We start from the raw sequence: 14,048 nt of genomic DNA, 5'->3' as shown, positions 1-14,048 counted from the left end.
ATATTTTCCAAGGCAAATGGCTATCCACTGCACTATGCTACTGCTAGCTTGCTGTAAGGATTTATAACAATACCATCTAGGTAAAGAGAAGCTGCTGCCTGCTATGTAGGGAACAAAGAAGAGGGTGCAAAAGAACTGATGCGAGCTGCCAGTAGCAGCATGTAGAGAGCTGCTGTGCCTCTTACAAAAAGAAAACACATTTTTGTTTTTATTGCACAGTTGTTGCACAATGCACTTCCAAACACGGAGAACGAGGAACAAATCATCGAAAAATGAAAACACCATTTACTTAATAAAAATTGGCAGACACCTCTGCTGGGATTTAAACATATGACACGGCTAGTAATCCAAACCACTGCTACTACTTGCTTGAAAGTGGTGGCTACAATACTATCTGTGTGAAGACTTGACTGTCGCTAGCGATCTAAAGAACAAAGGAGCGCAGTCTTAAAGAGGCACCTAGAAGTGTGCATGTCGGGGGCTGCCAAGCCTCATGCCAAAAAACAAATACATTGGCAAAGACATTTAAAAACAAAAATGACTGCTCAGCTGGCGTAAGTGCTACTTAGGAGAGACCTAAAAATGAGTGACCAAAAGGCAACTGAAGCAATACAGCTTACAGTGGGTTAAGACCTGGTGAAATCATTTAACAGTCCTACAGACTTCGTGCTTAATTTAACCCGGTGGTTGCAGGGGATTGGCACTGTCACTTGTTTTTCGTGGTCCAGTCTTATTTTCTTATCATCTCTCAGAACATTCTGTTCATTGTCAGACAAGGACCAAGAGATAAAGAGGCAGAAAAGGGAGAATGAAAGATAGGAAAACAGTGGCAAAGATTGAAAACAGGGATGACAGAACATTCAAGGGTGAGGTACAGAGACAGCAAGTTGGATGAAAGAGGCATAGGGTGTAATAACAACTAGGCTACCTTGAAATGAGTCATCCTCCGCATTTGGCAGCACTGCCACTGTAGCTTAGGCTCCTAAAAAAACTGTGAACTAGAGCGAATTACACCTTGTGCCACCAACTCTCCTTCCTTTGCGTAATTCTTGTGTAACTATAAACACTTCTGCAGTAGTAACGTTTGTCAGGAATCAGTCTGTGTATTCCCCACAGGCATACATGAAGACCATGTTACACATAAACATACACTGGAGTGGAGTAACATAAAATGTAACACTAAACACCCAGTATATGCACTTTGGTTTTATGGTGGTAATTTTCGGGGGCTGTGGAGTGAGCTAGAGTTGATGGGTCAGTGAGGGCTTTATTTTACCAGCACCGACAGTCAGCCGGTGTATAGTGCGCAGAAATCAATAGTGCAACGAGGAAGTCGGCAGAATAAGGTGATAGTTTTGTTGGGGAAGGGCAGCCAAAACAAGCCGGTATGCGTGCCTGTGACAAAATCAGAAATAATGGGGTTTGCGTACAACCATGTGAGCAAGGAATGCATACAAACACCAGCACACATCGAATACAAATTATGATTACAACTGCAGTCAACCTGTGCCTCATACTGCCTGGGGCAACGAATCTGACCTGCAGTGACCTCAGTACTCAGTGGAAGTTCGTACCTAATCCACCTGCCCAATAAATATAAAAATGCCTGCCTGTACCGGTGCCAGGCTGGCTGCTCATCGACCTGAAATATCACCGGCTGCAGACCGTTATAATTTCTTTCAGCCACGCCTTGGCTCATGTACTAACAATGTAGTTGTCGGCGCTGTTGGAAAGCACTACAGTTGACTACCAGTTCAATGCACATGTGTGCAGTGACAGCAAAGGTCCAGTTATTCTCACAAGGCACACAACAATTTCACACTGCCAAAGTCAGCCACAAGAAAAAATCTGGAAGTCGCATACAGACATTTACTGCGAGCTTAAAAGACTATCGGGCACAGGCTTTTTCAAATCTCCACTGTCTTTGGAGGTCACCAATTTTTGCATTTTGCACTTGCCGATTGTACTTTAGATATCGGCTGCTGCAATCCTGTGAATACATGAAAGCGGGCACCGTTCTGTAGCGTAAAAACAGCGCCCATGTAAATAAAAGGTAGTTGCAATGTAAAGCAGGACCCCATCCCAAGCCGCTCACGCCAAGCCCTGATGAGGGTAGGGGGGTATATGGGGGCAGAAAGGGGACTGAAACCCCATTGGAAGTAGGGAAAGATGGTGGCTGCCGCAACCCTGTGAAAGAAAGCGGTGCCTGTGTAAAAAAGTTTTACAACAAACAAATGATGGACGGAATGCTGACAATGCAGACATTCAACCCCAGTCAAGAGATCTGGGTTAAATCCATCGTTCTTTTGCCCACTACGCCACCCCAGTTTAGACATGGCCATATGCAAATCAGTCTTGACCATGTGCCTCATGGGAACAGTCCAGCCCGAACTGCCAAGCCATGTCTTCCCTGGACCGGAATCAAGCATCCTAGGACCGGTTTCTGGCTATCAGCCATCATCAGCCAGGATAGCTAGACTCCAGTGGCGTAGTGAGCACGGGTCCCACGTCTGGGAATACCCATCCCACTTAGGGCGAAAAGCATTACAACAAGTTAAAAAAGTTTGGCATGCAGCGGACATGGTGAAACCTTATTACATTGGTGGCACTCTCGCTTTAGATTTAAAAATGTAAAGCTAAAGTGCGGGTGCCGTGATTGCTTCAAAATTAAAGCAATAGAAAAAAAAATGTTTTTTTTTTTTCTATTTCTTTACTTTAGAAGCATTTACGGCACCAGTGCTTTAGCTTTACGTGTTTAAAGCTAAAGCCTGAGTGCCCCATGGTAAGCAGAGTAAAAAAAAGAAACCGAAAGAAATGCATGCGTACGGGAGAGCTTGTCCTGCCATGATTACTGCTTAGTAATGGCGCTGCTGGGTGAAGCGTGCAAGTGTACCTGCATAAGGAACAGTTTAAGGATAGTAGCGGCTGGTGGGGGAAGTAAAGAGAATATGCTTGCTTAGTGTTGCAGCCTGATGCATGCAAACGTGCCAGCCTGTGTAATGGCTTACGGAGAACAAGCATTTGCAATGCAATAGGTCTCACATTTGCGAGATTTTGAGCTATTGGCATTGTAAATGACAATGCCTTTTATTCATTTGTTTTGAAAACCCGCAAGCGGTGCATAAACGCGCACTTGTACGTATAGTCCTTGCTTACGAGAAGCAAGGCTGTCAGTAAAAGAGACTACCAGCTTTGCTTCTCATAAGCAAGGGCTATAAGTACAAAGTGCTTGTTTACGCACAGCTTGCAGGTTTTCAAACGCATATATAAAAGGCATTGTCATTTACAATGCCAATAGCTCAAACTCTCGCAAATGCAAGACCTATTGCATTGCAAATGCTTGTTAAGCACAGTCGAAGTGCTATCCCACTGGGTGAGTATCCCGTGCCAGTTCAGTTGTTTGAATCCCAGCAGGGCAAACTTGAGCTTTAATCCTTCCTGAATGAATTAAACGAGTAACAATGACAAGGAAACTGCAGAACCTCATAGGCTCAAATGTGTTCCCTGTGTGGTTTTAAAAGCAATTTGAACTTTCTTGTAACCAAGCTTCACAATGGCCTCCACACATTCTGTGATGCTGTGCACAGTTCTAAGCACAGCAGGTTCATGAGACCAAGCATCACACAAAGTGAACGCCCTTGCCACAAAGCATTTGAAAAATGAATCTTGAATCTCACTGACTGAAAAAATAAATTTAAGTCGTGGAATTAATGTACGTTAAAGGAGAAATTAATAACAAGGTCAAATTGTAAAAAAAAAAGATAAGTAAATAAAACAAGCCTGCCGTTGTGTCACCCTTATCATCCATTCATTTTTTCGTTTTTAAAGGTTCACTTTTGAAGTAGGTGTTCCTTCTATATGGCACCTGTTATTCAAGCACCAAGAGACAGTACCACTTGTGACACACATTAATAGTTACACTACATGCGCTTTTCACAAATTATTAGCCCTTGAATGGCCCAGCGCCAATGAGTAAAAAACAGAGTTGTAATATAAGAGATGAGGGTAGTTCTGGACTCTGTTCAAATAAAGGGGAAGGGGCATTGCATCTTTGGCCTTAGGACCCGATGGGAGGAGCCTGACATGACAAACCACCTCAACGTTATGAAGTAGGTTGGGCGTTTGGGGGGAGACGCACACAATTTTGGCAGGAGACTTAATTTTTTTTAACCTTACTATGACATCATTTTTACTTTCAGCAGCGTGCAGATAAACCGAGAGATAAGGTATTAAAAAACAGAATCATATTAACATAAATATGATCCGTCGCGCGGCCCCTTCTCCCAGCTGTGTAACACAGTGGGTAACCCACTTGAATAAAGTGATGAAGTCACGCCAAGAAAGTTTAACACATTAAACTGGGTAGTAGTGACAGCCGCAATTTACAGGTTGAATGGAAAAAAGGAAATTATTGTCCAGGTTAAATTATTCGCGGACGCCCCTGCCATTACGAGGGTGACGAAGGAACCCTGGCGAGTGAGGGGGTGCAAACTCATTCTCCTTGCCCCCCTCATTTTCTCTTTGAAGTGTTCTCAGCATCGGACATTACCCAGACCCTGGGCTCTGTGGAAGTAATAAACATGCTCAGCCAATGGCACGTGCTGTGGCTGCTGGAACAAGCTGTCTCCGCGTGCCCATCTCCTGTCTGCGCAGGCACAGCGAGCGGGAGATGGGGAGGGACAGGAGATGTGCACACATACACATGACCCGTACGGTACAGGAGATGTGCACGCGTACACATGACCCCTACGCGTGCACATCTCCTGTCTGTACGCATGCACATCTCCTGTCCCCCTTCGGCCAAGAAACTGACGACCATGTATCTTGCCAAGGCAAGCAGCGCATGCGCTGCGTCGCTAGGCGAGACCTAAAAACGGGGGTAGGCATGAGAATCCTTGCTGGCATTTTACACACGCCCCTTTTCTACCAGGTTTAGACGTAGCCATCATAAAATGCTGTATATTGAAGCAGCTACGGGCACTGAAGCCGAACACTCCACTTCCGAAACACAAGCAGGACCAAACCACAGATAAACAAGCAAAATGTAATGATGTAGTACTTAGTCCATGCTGTGGAGGGGGGGGGGGGGGGGGGGTAAATGGGAACAAGCATTGAAAATGCAATAGATCTCACCTTTGATCAAGTTAAAGCTATTTGCTTTGCTAATGGTATTGTATAGCAAAGCAAACGGCTTTAACTTTAACAAATAAGAAGTTGGAAGGTATGGATCAGGTTGGACAAAGCGGGTGTAAATATTTGTGAGGGTGTGTAAGAAGAAAAGGTTTGAAGAAGGGCTAGGTAAGGGTGGGTAAGATCAGGGTACAGGTGGTGAGGTTGGAAAAAAGATGACTGTGTGTGGGAGGATAAGATGATGCTAGAGATGGGTGATGTGTGACTTGGGAGCATAGATGCCTAAGGTGGGGAAACAGAGGCCAGGATAGAGGAGGTAGAGTAGAATTGTATCTAAGATGGGTGAGGTTGGGGACGATGTTGTTTTGGAAGGGTATGTTGATAATGATGGTGGAACTAAAGGGTGAGGTTGTGTAAGATGGTGGGAAGGATGGGAGAGGTTGTGATTGATGGTGTGCGACATGGGAGAGGTTGGATAAGGGGTGGGAGGGAACTGTGAGGTTGGATATGTTTTGGACAAGTGCAGGAAGGTTAGATAGGCTGGTGGGAGCGATGGATGAGGTCAGATGCCTGTAAGGATGACTGGGAGTGGGTAAGGTAGCAGTAGGAAAGGCTGAGGTGGGGTATAAATTTGGTATAGATGGCATAATAGCTAAAATGTTAGTCGAGATGGGCGGGTCAGATAAGATTGTGCTAGGTTACTACTGTGGTTGGGTAGGTTTGGGTGGATGTGAGGTTATTGTTGCATGACAGTGTAGAAGCAGTATTTGTTTAGAAGTTGGCAGAGTAATGGGTTTTATAAAGAGCTGGCAGGAGCAGCATTAAGGCCTCCTTCTCCTTATGCACACCTATCAACTCACCCATATTTGCGAGTAAACGTACCAGCTTTGAAGATACCTAGCCTTTTGTGCAAAATAAAATAACTGGCAGTACCTGACTTAAAGGGGGATAGATTGGCTCTCGTTGGGAGAAATAAATATTGGACTAGTAACAATTTGAGGCAAATTGCTGAACCAGTGGGTGCATAGAATTTAAGGATTTCGAATGCCTATATTGCAACCTATAATGCATCAAAGCATTGTTATATCCATATAGTTTATAACAAATCAGGCTAGCTCTAGGTATGAGACCTATAGCTTTAACCTAGCAACAAACTACACAATGGGTATGTCGGTGGAGCCGTGTGCATGCGGCAAGGGTAAAAAATCAAGAAAGAGGTACTTCCAAGAAGAAAAGATGAAAGTAAGCCAGATTTACAGGTGGAACAGATGATGGATATCAGCTTATCAGAGGAGGTCAGGTACCCATGTGGTAACCCTAATAAAGGTTTTGGACAAGGAAAGTAATTGTGATGGAACACCTGCTGCTAGAACTGAATCAAAGTTATTGCTGCTGACGGTCAAGAAATTGAATCAATTTTAAACCAATAACATGTTTCCTAAACCTGGTGATGCACTGTGAGCATTCAAAGATGCATTGGGAGATGGTGTCAGTAAAGGTTGCTGCACTTGTGAAAACGGTAATTGCCAACCCCTATTTGAAGTCTCTGCTCTGGTGACAAATGCACTGCTGTTGTCCAAGTGAATATATCACAAGTAGTCTCTTGCACTAAAGTAGAATCTGTAAAAACAAACTGAACGGTACTTAACATGTTACTTTTTTGTCCATGGATTTCATATTGTTTATGCAAGCACGTTCACCAAACAAAAAGCTAAACTATTCTTAAGGGCTACTGCACCTCGCTATCACGATAACACTAAAAACTGTTAGAAATAGAACCAAAGTACTGATAGCAAGCTAGGGACTGTACAGCTACAAACCTGTGGCAGCTTCAATATATAGTTATTGAAACAGCCCTGGACAAGAACTGATGAAGAATCTGTATGAGAAAGTAACAAAATCACATGAGCCACTCTGAGTCACAATGTTTAGAGGATGGAAACGTTTTCAGAATGTGGTACTGACACCCAAAAATACAGATGGAATCCAAGTCCTCAAGTCCTGATACACACAAGTGCTGTAGCACCCCTAGTTAGGACTATTGTGCGTTTTTAGTCTTTTGGCTCACATATACACATAACCCAGAGAGCAATACTCCGTTTGCTGAATATATGGCATCAGCGGAGTATGCAGGCAACCCACTGCTCTAAATGCACAGGTATGGCCACGTTATAGATTTTCTAGCACCTCTGAATGAACGATTTAGGTCCATCGTTGAGACAACCAAGCTTGTTGATTCTTCAGTCTAATTCACTGAATAATGAATTATATTTAACAAGCTTGGACCTACGGGAGAAGCAGCAGCACTGCCATTACAGAATGTACAGTTCTGTTCCCCCCCACTCAACCCACTGCAGTTGTGTTTTTGAACAGTGAAGGTCTGCTCAGAAAAACTCACAACCACACAGGCCTAAACGGCCACACTAGTAAATGTATACATCTCTATGAATAACACTACATTATTAGGATGAGATCACAAATATGAAAACATGAGCATGCTTCTTTGCTTATATATAGGCTGTCCGGAATCCGGTTAAAACCGACTCTGCCCGAAAGTACCCTACCGGATGAAAATCAGCTGACCCGGTTTAAACCGAGTGTCACTGATTTTCATTGCTATTGCACCACTTGGCCACTTGATGGAGCCGAAGCATTGCAGACTTAAATAAAAATGGGATTTACCGAAGAGCCACCGCTTCGCTTTGCTGGGGTGGAGGGGGGGCATGGTATCTGCAGCCTCGCCGAGATACATTTTGGGACTGAGAGCAGCAACCATTGTGCCCCCAGAATTACATTAACCCCCGGGCGCGCACAATGGGCAGGGAGCCTGGCACGCACGCCTCTTTTTCCTGCAGTAACCTTTTGCTTTTTGTGGGGTTTTTTTCATTTTATTTTGAGCACACGACAGAAAAAAAGGGGATGGTTCGGGAATCACTGGCTTCTGAGCCTTGTCATCGAGGCTGGGCTCTGACCCCTGTCCTGTGTGCAGAGCAGACAGCAAACACGAAAACAAAACTTCCCAGAACTCTGGGCCTCTCACACTTATCTTTATGAGGCTGCCTGCAGCAGCCCCTCCCGGACCTCGCACACTTGCTGGGGAGTTACTGAGGTAAGGTTAGCAATGTCGGCGTAAATGGGCCAGAGGGAGTGATGCACGCTAACCAAATGATTGGTCTGAGCTAATTTTCACAGAGGTGCTATTGAATGGTACAATAATTGTCCTCTCCGTATGACGAAATATTTTTCTGTGGATGCATTGATAACAAAAATATTTTGTAAATGAAATACAAACGTATAGGGAGAGTTTCTGTACTTTTTCACTAGTCGCTTTTTCCCACCTTTGTGTGGCAGCCCGGGCACACACACAGCCGCACCCGAGTACTTCACAGGTCTTTAAAAGACCATTTACTAGCTAACGATGCTTTTTTGTGTTTTCACCTCTTCTTAGAGCCCCTACATCTCCACTCTGCATATTGCTGGAAGAATCAGCCCCCACCCCCCATAATTTTTACGTCCAAGGCATTGAAAGGTTCAAGCATATTGGGGTTCAAGGCTTCTTGTCTTCATATATTGAGCCCCTTTTGTCTGCTCATCTGTAAGTCCCTTGAATCTTGTTGGTTTAAGTCCTTCCCTTCTGATCTATAGACCTCCAACAATTTGCGCCTAAGAAAATTATCGGACCGGCGCACATTGATGTCATCATGCCATTGTTCCAGCTGCCATAACCATTGGTTGACGAAAGGTCCAGGGCATGCCCTGTGCTCCGGGCTTTGACCAGCAGCTAGGACCGTGTCTCTCAGGCGCAGTCAATGTGAGGTGCCTCTCTCTGATAGCATTGCAAGGAGAGGCGCTACTTACAGACACCGCTCAGAGCACAAGAGGTGCAGCTTATGGACACTGCACACACAAGAGATGCCTGTCGCTGACACCACATAGACTGAGCGGTATCTCAGAATGGGACTGGACTGAGAAGCCATCTACAGCCCCGGTGGTACGTGACCACAGTCAAGTTTAGAAACTCTCACCACATCCACCTCTTCACGAGCACCTTTGTGGCAGTCATTTATTTAGAAGTGTCTGTGGGAGGAACATGCTGCAGCGCAGTAGGCATCAGAATAATCCTTTTACCCTTAGAATTGGTAGTTAAGCACCTTCTGTAGGGCCTCTGTTGAGGGATTCCTTGACTAGGTGTTGCATAGATGGTTGCACAAAATGTATTCCAGAAACAAGCAATAATAAAAGCAAAGCGTTCCATAAACACCGGTAAAACACTGTTTCAGTTGTTTTTTTATGGCGCGAAAACGAGTAACCACTGAAAAGCACTGTTTTTTTTAGGTATTGAAATCACTGGAAAACACTGAAACACCACCAGAATTTACCAAAAATAGAAACTGAAAACAGGAAAGCCTACTTATATAGCACGCCAATAACTTAAACGTAGTTTCAATATTCCAAAAGGTACATAAGCAGTACAATATGAGCTACGTTTTACCTACCACAGAGCAATTTCTTCTACCAAGTTATTCACAAATAAATCTAAACTTAAAATGATATATTATCAATCAATGGTTGCAATTAGTGGAATTTATATCTACTCTCTGCTGCAGGCAGAGAGAAGTCACATACTGGTGTACCATTGTAAAAACATTTCCCCAACAAGACAAAATATTGGCTTTCACATGCTGACACAACAAAAAAGCTTTCAATCTGCTCGTTTGAAAGTATCATTAGTAGCATCTCGACATATTTAAATAATCTATAGTGGTACCAAACAATGACTTCTACGACTCAGAGGTACTGGGTAGTTTTGCTAAGGGAAGCAGGCATTAAGCTGCTGATAACAGTAAGACAACGACACCAGTGAGACAATACCACCTATCAATAACAAACTCTTCTTATGTCATGACGTAATGTGTAATTCACGTGCAGAAATTGCGAAAAGTATCACAAAACCAATCTAATTTGGCATGTCGCCAGTTTATGTGAAAAGCAAATGCACATCTGAATGGTGAATTTTCTTTGGAGCTATGCGATATTTGATACCTTTGCAAAGTGTTTGTAAGAGTAAAGGTCTTAATATACAACAGCCTCTAACCACGAGCCGCGCTGCAGAAGTGGGGTGGGTGGGGGGGGGGGGGAGAATCCCTCGCACAAGAACCACGCCAGCCGAAACAACAGTTCTGATGCTCCCTTAACATATGCGCCAGTCTCCCTAGAGACTCCCTTTCTTAATGCGGTGTAAGCAAAGGCTATATAGCGCTATTCTCCACTGGACCCCATTGAACCTGGATTGCCCCTTTCAAACATATTGCCACCACATGCAACCGCAGATGCAATCGCATCATTGCCGGGCACTCAGACCTTCATCCTTCTGGAACCTGAAACTAGAGGCGGGTGTGTATTTATCTGTGTTTTAGTGCGCACAAGAAATGAAGGGGGGGGGGGGCGGAATGCTGGGAATTGCACCCTGTCCTTTTAAATTACATAACGGAGCGCTACAGTATGCTAACAAAGGACTCCTGCTCTGCGGCCACAGGACATGCTGTCACTTCTGCCCCTTGCTCACCTTACCTCTGACACTCGCGATGATCTCGTCAAAGGCCTCCCAGCACCCTGCGAACCTCGTATGCAGGTTTTTTCCTCTGCAACATGACTCCGGCTCTGCCCGAGACTGCAGGCGCCAGCCAGGAAAAGGGGACGTGAAGGCAGCCGATTCCACCGCGCGCCCTGGCTCTCCTGCGCCTGCAGAGTCAAGCATCTTCACTTGTGCGGCGGTCCTCTGCTGGTGCGGGACACCCCGGTATTGCTTCCTGGTTCGCAGTGGTGTGTTGGGCAGCAAGCAGGTAGACCCTCCTCCTCGTCGTGGCGTGGCTTTAGGTACCACTGCCCTCTCTTGCACGCTGTTCTCTGCGCCGCCGCCCGCTTCCAAAGTAAGCTGCGCTGGTCAAACCCCTGGTTGAGAGAGTGGAGTCTTGCTCGCTGCTTCCGGTCCCATGCTGCCTCGTCCGTCTCCTCTTCGGGAACAACTGCCGGGACTTTTCTTCGATGCCGGCCGCATGCTGGACTAGAGTCCGGCCGCACTGCCGACTTTGCCACTCAGCTGTACGGGTCCCAGGGGCACGAACACCGGGCGGCAGGCACAAGTGGGGAAAAATTGTGCCCACGTGGAGCCCAACGGCAAGCGCCAGTCCAAAGCTCCCCAGCTCCACGATGTAGTACCCGCAGCCCACCCCCCCGGTCACCCCATGGCTGCTAAAACAAGCGCTGTATCATAAAGGCAGCGCGGTATCATAAAGTCAGCCGCATGTTTACTTTCGCATTGCGCTTTCACTTAAAGTGAAAGCGCAGTGTGAAAGTAAACACGCGGCTGACTTTGCCAAAGCTGAGTGATGAAAAAAATAAAAAAAAGTGCGTAGGGAGTAATGAAGGGGAGAGTGTCACGCCACCAGTAAAAGATCAAATCCCGGTGGGCGTGGCCAAAAGGAGACAAGGCGGCAACACGGAGGGACTAAGAAGCCTCCTTTAGAATGAGAAGCCAGCATTTTGCATGCAAGATGATGCGAACCAATCAAAAAGATTGGCGGGGCTTCAACTCCGCCTTTGAGAGCTTTGGAATCTATTGATTCCAAGAAGCTCTCGTAGACGCCAGCCGAGACCTAAAAAGGAGGGACAAAGAAGCAGGACTGACTACTACCATTCAAGGATTTTTAAAGGACACTGAAATAAACTAATCCAAAGCATGAGGATGTCTTTAAGCTCACAGGAGAAGTTACAACCGATTTCGAATGCTCAACCTAAACAATTGCCAGTTTCTCGCGCTGGGCTCATGGCACATCAACATTGCACCTGTTGCCCAGTACTGTCAAGAATATAACCTGCTGGCCTGCTATGATAGAAAGTGGCTGCCGCTTTCTCCACAAAACCACCACCACCACCAAAGTGGGTATGAATGTAGACCTCGGTAAGGCAAAGTACTCATGAAAGAAAGGAAGGCTGGCAACAGTGTGGCTGACGATAGCACCAGTATTAATATCAGTGACTTAAAAAACTACTTAAAAGTTCAGCAATGTACAAGACAACCTTAAAAACACTTATGATTTTAAAAAATCCTACAAAAGTTAAGAACTTAATTACAGGTAACGAGCCCCAAAGCGAACGGTAACTCCACCTTCTGCTAAATAATCCAAGGGAGGTTGTCATTTGAGACTTTACATGTGACCCACCACAGTTTCGGGTGGTTTATCCTCTTGTGTTGTATAACATAAAGCATTTTAGATGTGCGAGACATGAGTGGTAAAGTTGATATGTGCGAGTGTGTGTGTCTGCTTGTACTGATGAGCAGCATAATCCCATTCATTCTTATGCTGTGTATTATGTAAGGGCTTTTCATTTGAGGATCTGAGCAGCTCTCTGCACCCAAGGTTTCATTTGCTTATATCAGTGGCCCCACTTTGAGTGCATCAACATGTTTGTAACACGAGGAACGTAGTCATTACGCACCTTTTCTTATCCAGTTCTTGACAGTTTACTAAATGCAACTCACAAAATCTTTCATTGAATATTTATGTTTCAACCTTCTGTCTCTTTCTTTGCTGCAGGTGGCTCATAAGATATTCAGCCATGTGAAATGAAGAGGATTTAAAGAAACAGTTTGCCTGAACAAAATGTGTTTCCCCTCCGGATTTCCAAGCGACCGCTTTGCAGAGACCACGAGCTTATGATGAACACTTTATTGCAAGTGCTGGGCAGTTTTAGTTATGTTATTGAAAGTCTCTACGTATATTTTCCCAAACAATATTTACAGCCTCGATCCAGCCAGTGAAGTTTTTGTGTTGCCTGTATTAATAAATATATTTTAAGTTCAGATTACATTGGCCTGTGTTATGTTTTGTAATAGGTGCATGCAATCAAACTCTTGTTTTAATAGCCATTCACACAATGTTTTAGAAGTTTAATTTGATGAAACCAATGCTTACAACACGAAACATCGGCTTAAACTCCCCAAAAAGTTAGCCATGGCTCCAGTAATTACAGGTTTATTTGCATACTTCCTTTCTAAAGGCACTATTCCAATCCCCCAATCAAAGTCACTGTTCTGTTAGCTGCTTACACAAGAGTAGATGTTGATGTGATAGTTATATGTTGCCTGCTCTTAGACCTCCGTTCTTGGGTAAATTGTTTTTGGAAGCTGTCAAGAATCTATTTGTGAGGCTACAAGTGTTTCTGGTATACCAAGCCCAGTGTCCATGGTTCAGGCACTGTGAATTTTGAGTCATGGTACAGTTGAACCCATTCTCTATTCTGTGCTAACTCCAGTCCGGGTCTGTGGCTTGGGTGCTGTGCCTGTGGAGTCATGCAACAGGTGAGCTGTTTTACAGCAGACGATAGGAGCAAACATTCTCCCATTTAAAGTGCATGTAATATGAGGGTGCGACTGTGGCACCAGCTAGGTAGAACCTGATAGGAGCTCCTCCGGGACCTATACCATTGGTTCTACTCTGTCCCTTCATTAATACCAGTCTGCTAAACCAGAGACGTGGTGGAGCGAGCATGAGGTACTGCAGAAAGCAAATGTAATAGTCCTATTCTGTGTGAGGAGTAACCTGAACCGGTGGAGTGGTGGAAGCTGACTGGGAAGCTCAGGTGGAGTTTGATTAAATGGCACATAAGGACGTGGTGACCAGCTCTGATAGGTCAGTAACAAGACAAATCCTTTCCCCCAAATGGCTTAGAGGGGAGGCTGTTGAACAGTTAACGTGGACAGCCCTTAAAACCTGAACACAGTGATTTTTACAAGCCTGAAAAATTAAGGTGCGAGATTGTGGGGCACCACAATTGGATTGGAGATGCAGTTGAGCAGAAATGTAGGCACTTAGTGGGCCTTGGGAAAAGCAACCTTGGTGATAAGGTTAGAAAAG

The 14,048-nt window shown here is 44.9% G+C and overlaps 1 protein-coding gene across 1 annotated transcript in view; it reads left to right on the top strand.

Moving 5' to 3' along the window:
* The window catches only part of UQCRH (ubiquinol-cytochrome c reductase hinge protein), a 71,786-nt gene extending 58,787 nt beyond the window's left edge, over positions 1-12,999 (top strand). Inside the window, exon 4 of the mRNA XM_085602750.1 lies at positions 12,729-12,999. Within this exon, the coding sequence (XP_085458876.1) occupies positions 12,729-12,761 (33 nt within the window). The 3' untranslated portion in view covers positions 12,762-12,999. The remainder of the gene's footprint in view (positions 1-12,728) is intronic.
* The last annotated feature ends 1,049 nt before the right edge of the window (positions 13,000-14,048 follow it).

Source organism: Triturus cristatus, chromosome 4_2 (genome assembly GCF_964204655.1).
Source record: "Triturus cristatus chromosome 4_2, aTriCri1.1, whole genome shotgun sequence".
NCBI classification, from domain to species: domain Eukaryota; kingdom Metazoa; phylum Chordata; class Amphibia; order Caudata; family Salamandridae; genus Triturus; species Triturus cristatus.
The sequence above is the reverse complement of the archived record's forward strand: the minus strand, read 5'-3'. Positions and strand labels throughout refer to the sequence as shown.